Source organism: Cephus cinctus, unplaced genomic scaffold, assembly GCF_000341935.2.
Source record: "Cephus cinctus unplaced genomic scaffold, Ccin1 Ccin1_scaffold1601, whole genome shotgun sequence".
Classification (NCBI taxonomy): Eukaryota; Metazoa; Arthropoda; class Insecta; order Hymenoptera; family Cephidae; genus Cephus; species Cephus cinctus.
In genome coordinates, this window is record NW_014333898.1 from 63227 (window position 1) to 71314 (window position 8088).

Genomic DNA, 8088 nt, shown 5'->3' on the forward strand with positions numbered 1-8088 from the left:
GTGCGCGAGAGAGAGAGAGAGAGAGAGAGAGTGGGCAAGAAAGAGAAAGTTTAATAATGCTGATCGTCAAGAAATCATCAATGTATATATTGGACCTTTTTATTGGAGAAGGCTACACTTTCTTCTGAAATACAATATAATTTTGCTAATTCAAGTTATCAAATCGTCATTAGTTATCAAGAATAGGTAATAAAAAACATTTGATGAAATGTAAAACTTGTGTAATGATGAAAATTTTATAACTTCTAATTGCGGTGTATGTAAAAGCAAGCAAAGGGTTGAGAAAGAGAGGAAGAATGAAAAGCCGGAAGAGTGAGACGCAGGGAAAGAAAAGAGGGAGCGAGAGAGAAGCAGCGAGCAGCGAGTGCTCATAGACACATTGAAATTGTATAAATTAGTCTCGTATAAACGAATAAAGAAATAAACGTTAATCCAGATCAGGTAATCCAGCCATGACATATTCTCGTTCTCTCTGGCAATGTCTCTCAAAACGATCGACAGCCTCTGCAGAACTCTCGGAATCCTGGGCTTCGAAATTGAGAAAGTCGGCTGGACACGGGCTGCAGGCCTGCGGGTGTGAAAATTGACATTTAGATGGGCAATATGGTAAATGAGAAAGGGCGCTCCTTACACTCAGGAGGAAGTCCGCAGCCAAAGAATCGGCGCGAGTCGCCTGCCCCACCAAAGACTCTTCCATTCGTGCGTCCTGCACGTCCTGCACGTCCTGCACGTCCTGCACGTCCTGCACGTCCTGCACGTCCTCGATGCCCTCACGCATGCTTGCCGTGATCGTCCCTTCGGTCAGATCTACGCTCCTCTCAGGATTCTCTCTGGCTTTGTGTCTCTTCTTACTTGGATCCTCGTTTCTCGAGTCATCTCCGAGACGACCAGTTCCCTTCACGCCCTCGAGAGTCTGGTTTTCCGGAAGTGCCACCCTCTTCAGTCTTCGACCGAGAATCTTCACGTTCTTCCGCTCTAGGGTAGTGACGACATTGTCAGCGGTCAAGCCAAGATCATGCTCGTCCGCATGTTCCGAAGAGGCCTCGTTCCGCTGTACGTTTCGCCGAGATGGCGACGATTGATGTTTCTTTGCGCCTAAGATTTTGATCTGATTCGATCCGCCCGCAGAACTCAACTTTGGTGGTGCTCTCTCGGTGCTGTTCGGCAGGATTCGCGAGACGTGATGTTCCCTACCTCCAAGAATCTTAATCTGCGAACGATTCCTCGGGACAGTAATGTTTTCTTCTTGGACAGACTGTAAATTCAAGACTGACGCCAATTCGGAAAGTTTCTTCCTTACGTCAAATTCATCAAGCGACTGCTGCTCCATTTGGACGTATTCTTTTTCATCAGGCACTCTGTATTCGGGAAGAAGCTCCTCGTTCCCATCGCCCTTGTTGACGTTGACATCTCGGCCGACGCTGTCGCTTGGCCTTGAGACAGAAGACTGAGCCGCGTGCTCTCCAAAAATACTCTCCGTAGCAAATGAACACTCGTGGCATTGATGATGATGGTGTTGCTGCTGCTGCTGCTGCTGCTGCTGCTGATGGTGGTGGTGGTGGTGGTGGTGATGGTGGTGCTGGTGGGGTTGCTGGTTCTGTTGCTGGTAAAGATGATGGTGGTGCTGGTGATAGCGAAGATGGTGGGCCCCTGCACCGCACGTACCTCCGGCTCCTCGTTCGACGGAGCAAACGACGTCGTTAAGGAGAACGCTACAAAGGATATTATACTCGCTCCACTGACCTTCCTTGTCGGCCTCAACGACGGGAACGCCGTCGACGTCCAGGCTGAGGTCGCGGGGCTCGAGCATAAGCTCGCCGATCTTCGAATGGGAGAGGAATGCAATTCCGTCAGTGAGCCGCTCCTCTATGCTCGTCGACCTGCTCTCAAGGACCCGTATATCCTTATTCTCGAGGATCTCGATTTCATCGACCTGCAGCGGTGAGGTCCTTGGCGGGGAGCACGAATCGAGAAGCATGATCTGCTGCCCGACATCACCGATTATCACCTGATCGGCGACCTCGCAACCGGCGACGGCAGTCGCGACGTCGGGCGTCGCGCGAATATCGAGGAAGCCAATGCTCTCTGCGTCCTTGCCGTCCAGAATGGTCATGTCGTGAGAATTCTGAGCCATCAAGTCTCGTGCCTCGCTGTTGCTCATAACTTCGTAACGTCCGTCCTCTGTCGCCCGGACGAACTGGATTCCACCCTGAGCAGCCAACTCGAGCAACTCGTTGTCGCAGTCCCCTGGTTCTTGCGGCTCTTCGGTTTGTTCCGGTCCTCCCGGTAACACGGACAGCATCGACGGCACTTCCTCAGAGCCGCCTGACGTAATCGCCGCCCTCTCCTTCTCTACGTCCTTATTATCTTTCTCTCTCGATTTCATTCTGAACCTTCTCTTTGCCCCGACGACGCCCTTTCCTCGGACCCTATCGAGTTCGATTTCTTCGAATGCAGCGGCCTGAGTCCTGACGTCCCCGAGTCGCGTTTCCTCGCTATAGGCGAGATGAGCCTCCATCGGCTCGGTAATCAGAGCACCGGCGCCACATTCGACGTACCCATCTAATGTCAAAAGGCGGTGCACAGATGTCGTGATGTGCCACTAGATCAGCAAGAAGGTGGGAGAAATCGGGAGAAAACGGGAGACCTACCTTTTTCCAGATCGAGGCCGCTGGCAGGTGCTTCAACGAAGAAGCTGAGTTTTCCGTTGGCATCGATGCTCTGAGTGATGGTTGCTACCACGGGTACCTTAATTTGAACAGCCTTTAAGCCGTCCAAGTCGCTTAGATTGAGACTGGAGTCGAGGGTGATTTTCCCAGCGAGTCGGAGATCCTCAGCGGTAGCCGCCGTGAGAACCTACCAAATGTCGACGGAGAAAGAGACAGAGTTAAAGTGGCGAGAAGGGAGAGAGAGAGAGAGAGAGAGAGAGAGAGAGAGATAGGTGAGGTGGAGGCTATCACGTGTTTGTCGGCGCCACTGGGCGACACTTTCACGAGGACGGGAATGCCCTTTAGTGGTTTGAACAGGGCGAACGGCGTCTGACCCTGAAGAAGAGCACTCTCCATGGCTTTAGTTGCAATCCTCCCGATGATAGTGTTCTCTAGCATGCCTTGGACTTCCTCCCCTCCCATGTACTCGAACTGCGCAGGCAGAGAAGCAAGGAAGAGTGCGATCTGCCGATAAGCCGATCTGCGTGTCAGGATCGATGGCCCTCGCGAGCGAATACGCACCATGCTGAGGTCGTTGCTCCCCTCCCTCGTCCGATGAATCGAACTCTTATCGAGCCCTAATCCCTTAGCGTTACCATCCCCGGCACTGCATTCGCCTTCACCGCCGCTTCCGCCACTCGCATGCAAGATCTTCAGATTGCTCCTGTCGAGAGAAGAAAAGACTCGCATCGCAGATCAGCCAAAATAGAGAAAACCCCAAGCGAAACCGAGGACGCACCCTTGGTTGACGTTGGCTGCAGGTCCCGACTGCGCCGACTGCGCCGACTGTGCCGACTGCACGCCACCGGGCTGACGATACTTGATGCCGTGCTTGTACTCCTCGTGCGATCGCAGGGAGAACCTCCGTGGGAATTCCTTGCCACATATGCCGCAGGCGTACTGCATCTTTTCGGCGTGAGCGTGTGCCTTGACTTTGTGGCAGACGAGGTTCGACATCTGGTTGAAGCCTTTTCCGCAGAGCTCGCACTTGTACGGTCGCTCGTTGGTGTGCGTGAACACGTGGTTCCTGAGGTTGCCTGCAGCATCGAACGCGTCGAGCAAAAGTCAATTGAAATAATGAAGAAGCGCCGATTACCTTTCTGATGAAATCCTTTGCCGCACAGATGACATTTGTGAGGCTTGTGCTCCGAGTGAGTTTTCCGGTGGGAGATGAGCGTCGACACTCTGCAACGGGAGGCCATCGCGAGCGGTGTGACAGAGAGGGTTGATGAAAAGAAGAAAAAAGAGAAAGAGCAAAGGACATTGTGACATCCTGGGCAACGTCGCCAACGTCGGCAACCTCGGCAACGTCGGCAACGTCGGCAACGTCGCCAAAGGTACTAACCTGTTGAAAGTCTTCTTGCAAAATTCGCAAACGTAGGGTCTGGCATCGCTATGAATGGCCTTGTGCTGGCTAAGCGTCGACAACTGTCGGAAGGCTTTGCCGCAAGCGTCGCACTTGAAGTTTCTCTCGTCGGTGTGGGTCGGCAAGTGTCTCATCAAGGTGTACTGGTGTCGGAACTCCTTGGAACCTGATGGCGTATTACGATCGTACCACGATGTATCACTCTAAATTGAGGCGTGTCACTGGATTTGACGCCACTCTACGTCACTACGTCAGTCTTCATCTCACTCACAAATACCGCACTCCCAAATCTTCAGAGTCTTTCCCTCGCGCTTCAGATACTTGACAAAGTGAAGCCTAGATCGAGGGTCGTCCTTGTCGATCAGTCGAGTCGCCGTGGCAGATGTGGACGTCGACGGCAACGTCGTCGGCGCTGTCAGCTGCAATGACGAGGACAGGGACGCGAAGGAGGAAGAAGCCACCGAAGGCGCCAGATTCGAAAGGGTAACCGTGCCGAGGACGCTGCTGCCGTTGTCGTTGCTGGCGCCGATCCCGGCAACGAGCCCTGAACTCTGAACTGCCGTGGGAAGTGGCGCAGGATGCGAGTACACCACTACCGAATTCTCCTCGGACACGTTGGAAGCCTCGTCCAGGATCTGCGATAAATAATCCCGTTGTCCTCTCGATTTTAAGGTAAGTGCGTTACTTCCGGTGCGAGAGGAACGCCGGAAACTCGAAAGAAATCGAGCGTGAGAGTGGTGCCGATGGGACGTCACCTTGTACTTAATGGAATCCTTCGGAAGGAGTTTGCTCCCTGTACCGTCGAAGCTTATCGCCTCGGAGTCGATGGCTGCCTCGAGATCCATGCAGTCTGCCTCGAAGACGAGACCTGTTGGTCCGGCGCTGAGCGTGCTCAGGCTCGCCGGAAACCTGGAGTTCGTCATCCGATCGATTCGTTCGGGAAGGCGAATCGCGTCATTGCTGCCGGCTTCCACGTCGGTCCTCGTTTCCCCGCCGCCGCCGCCGCCGCCGATCGTCTCCTCCTTGACATAGACTTCGTAGACACTGCTCTCAGAATGAAGGAACGGACTCATTGAAATTCCAGTGAACGCCCTGCCAGCCTCCTCCTCACTTACCTCAGCGACTTACCTTATCACCTCCTCCTGAATCGGCCGAGTGAATTGTACCTGACCATCCTCGTATTGCGCTTCCCCTGCACACACGTGGAATCGCGTCAATTAGTTGAATACGTCCGTGCGTCCGTATACGTCAGTGCGTCCGACAGTCCGATGTGCCTGACACGCCTTCCTCGAAGCAACGATGCCAAGTGAGAATGCTTCTCCGAAAAGTTTCTATCGCCTGCTGCTTGGAATGTGACAAGATCCTCTGATCTTGATACTCCGATAATGGATAAAGGGGGCTTACTTACCTTCAACGTCACATTATCCAAAATCGATTTAAACAAAATTCGAGGACAGTGCGCGAACAAGCCGGCAAGGGATAGACAGCTCTCGGATTTTTCTCCCGATCGAATAAATAAACGAAAACCGCCATATTCAGAGTTCATTTTACGAAATAAGAGAGGGAATCGAAAGCTGGAAGTCGTGCGCCGCGTTTGCTCCGCGGAAGTAGATTTTCAAGTTCCTTTTCGCAAGAGGACTTACAGTTGTAGCTTTGAAGTAAGTTATTCTGGGACATTCTGTCTCGGCTCCTCGTAGAAATTAATAGTCTCCGAACGGCACCACCAATCGACACTGCAACCTCTCGCGTTCGATCGAGACGATCGCTCGCGGATCGCCAGTGGCGACACTCCGATAGCAACGAGCCAACTTTTCCGACGCTGCACGTCAATCAGTACCGTCCACACGATTCTCGGGCCCAGGGTCTTCTCGTTTTGCTTTTTCGAGCGCGGGGAGTCGCCATCGCGTGCGACAGAACGTACGACGGCTAATGGCGCGTGAGTAGTGAAAACCACGTGCAGCAGCACCAACGGCGCTCTGGATCGACGGCGAAGACGGAGAATAGAGGAAGGGCGAAGAGAGTGCATACAATGCGCGACGAATGCATACAATGTTGCACGCGTGCATCGGACGAGCCAATTGAGTGATGCTCTCGTTTCCCTTCCATTGCCATTCTCTTACCATTCTCCTTTGCATTAAGAAATAAAAATCGACGTGGCGTGTTGCCTGTCAATCCGCAGAAGACGGGTGACCAATCACTCGCTCGAGTGACCAATCAAAGGAAAGAAGAGCAACGGATTTTCCTGGTCAGCAAAGAGTTGCTCGCATTGTTCTCTCGAATGTCTCCTAGTAATTCGAAATTGCAAAATGAATAAAAAAAAGTATCATCGGCTTCTTGGTCCTCGCCGAGTCACCTCATCACGGGCACCCGAAGAACTCGAGGAAACGAATACGAATCGAATAAGAGAGAGAGAGGCTACCGTTCGCGAGGTGCAGTCGCGACGGAGGATGAAGAAGGACGCCGAAAGATACTGAGAAATGGTGGGAGCTTGGAAGAGGCTCGATACGGAGTTCCTCCCTCGGCCTCTGTGCTACTGTGGCGCATTTTCTTGCCGAGACTAAGAGGAGCGAGATTGGGAAAGGATGGAAGGGCGACAATTTGATTTTCCCAGGCAGATAAAGAAAGCTTTCTCCCTCATTATTGGTTGCTACGAACCTTCTTCCTGTATCCCCGTTTCAACCCTCAAGCCTGAGCCCTCACTGATATTTCCCAAGGCCTCCCCTCGAGAGGTCGTGCCTCCTCCAGACTGAAACTCCAATAGATTTGCCCTTTCGGGCTCCAGTTTCAACTCTCTCTCTCGTTCTCACGGATCCCTAACTCGTTTATTCGCTGTGCGTGGATATTAGCAGCGCGCTCATCATTACTTTCTCGACCCTTCAAATTCACCAAGATTCCTCGTTCCGTAGATTTCGGTTCTTCGGCTTCGGTCGTCGACCGAGCTGCTGCTCCTCCCCATACCGAGAGCCGTCGTCCGCGGACTCTAGAAGACGTCCCGAAACCTCCTTTAGTCCCTTGGCTTCTTTCGCTTCTCCTTTCTTGTCGTAACGTGGACAGCAGGTGTGACAGGGAAGAGAGAGAGAGAGAGAGAGAGAGAGAGAGAGAGAGAGAGAAGCAAGGGACTCTTCATCCCGATGGAAGAGATTCCCGAGTTTGCTTAGCCACCTGATCCTACCTCGATCTGACTTCACCAGCATCACACTATTTATTTAGGCGTGGACCGCCGTCAAGCCTCCTGCGGGAAGGGTCTTTCAAGGCAACCACCAAAAAGTTTAACTTTTAACCGAATGATTTATATCGGCTCATGCTCAATTATCTTCTGATTTGCAATTTTTAATACGAATCGCACAAAAAAAAGGAAAGAAATAGAAAGCCTGTGGGGTCTGGGTCTGGAGAAAGAGACTCCGTCGCTGTGTAGCTGCGCAGCATGCTGGCTGTATCTCAAGATGTAGCTAGGCCAACCTAACCTATTCTCCGAAATACCATTGCGCTTCATATCTTAGAGCATCTATGCCTCGAAGACTATACGTGTGGGTGGATGGGTGGATGGGTGGATGGGTGGATGGGGGGGCCTCCGTCACAGGCGGCTTGCCGAAGGTGCTCGCTTGAAAACAAAAGCGTAACTCGATAAAAGCGTCATCTCCCGTCACAAACTCCGAGCGACAAGATGTCTGGAAGTCTAAGTCTATACGAGGAGAGACGGACGGACGCGAGTGGTGCGAAAGAGCAGAGAGAGAGAGAGAGAGAGAGAGATAAAAGGCATCACCTGAGCGAGCATCCTTCGGCCAACCTTCAACTCGGGCCAACTGTCCAACTGTCCAAGAGACCATTTTCCTCCGCCGACTCGCGGGACTCCAATCTCGAATAATATCAAGGGATAAAAGCGTCAAGCGTCCTTCTCCGGAAAGCCTTGCAAATACTTTCGACGACGCGACTCGAATCATTTTCGCTTTGCATTTCTCGGTTTTCTCGGTTTTCTCGGTTTTCTCGTATTTTTCGATAGCGACGTCTGCGACG

General features: G+C 52.3%; 1 protein-coding gene across 3 annotated transcripts; it reads right to left on the minus strand.

The window, feature by feature from the left end:
* Positions 1 to 101: 101 nt before the first annotated feature.
* On the minus strand, positions 102 to 5847 carry LOC107273441. Of its 3 annotated transcripts, XM_025090768.1 has the most exons (13): positions 5718 to 5847; positions 5203 to 5266; positions 4830 to 5118; positions 4346 to 4709; positions 4054 to 4240; positions 3805 to 3893; positions 3448 to 3745; positions 3231 to 3372; positions 2961 to 3140; positions 2652 to 2856; positions 1744 to 2562; positions 632 to 1674; positions 102 to 568 (listed from the first exon to the last, which is right to left on the minus strand). In XM_025090768.1, the coding sequence occupies exons 1-13, from the start codon at positions 5749 to 5751 to the stop codon at positions 428 to 430; spliced, it is 3855 nt and encodes a 1284-aa protein (XP_024946536.1). In that variant the 5' UTR covers positions 5752 to 5847; the 3' UTR covers positions 102 to 427. The 3 variants fall into 3 exon arrangements, with proteins under 3 accessions (XP_024946536.1, XP_024946535.1, XP_024946537.1); XM_025090767.1 differs by having other exon boundaries at positions 632 to 2562; XM_025090769.1 differs by lacking the exon at positions 5718 to 5847 and adding an exon at positions 5483 to 5567 and having other exon boundaries at positions 632 to 2562.
* Between the last annotated feature and the right edge of the window lie 2241 nt (positions 5848 to 8088).

Bases quoted from the DNA above. Each gene is read 5' to 3' on its own strand.
- LOC107273441 (XM_025090767.1), bottom strand. From the start codon at position 5,751: ATGTCCCAGAATAACTTACTTCAAAGCTACAACT. The intron at 3,746-3,804 runs GTAATCGGCGCT...TCGATGCTGCAG, and splicing joins CAAAGGATTTCATCAGAAAG to GCAACCTCAGGAACCACGTG. The intron at 2,563-2,651 runs GTAGGTCTCCCG...TTTTGACATTAG, and splicing joins CGGCCTCGATCTGGAAAAAG to ATGGGTACGTCGAATGTGGC.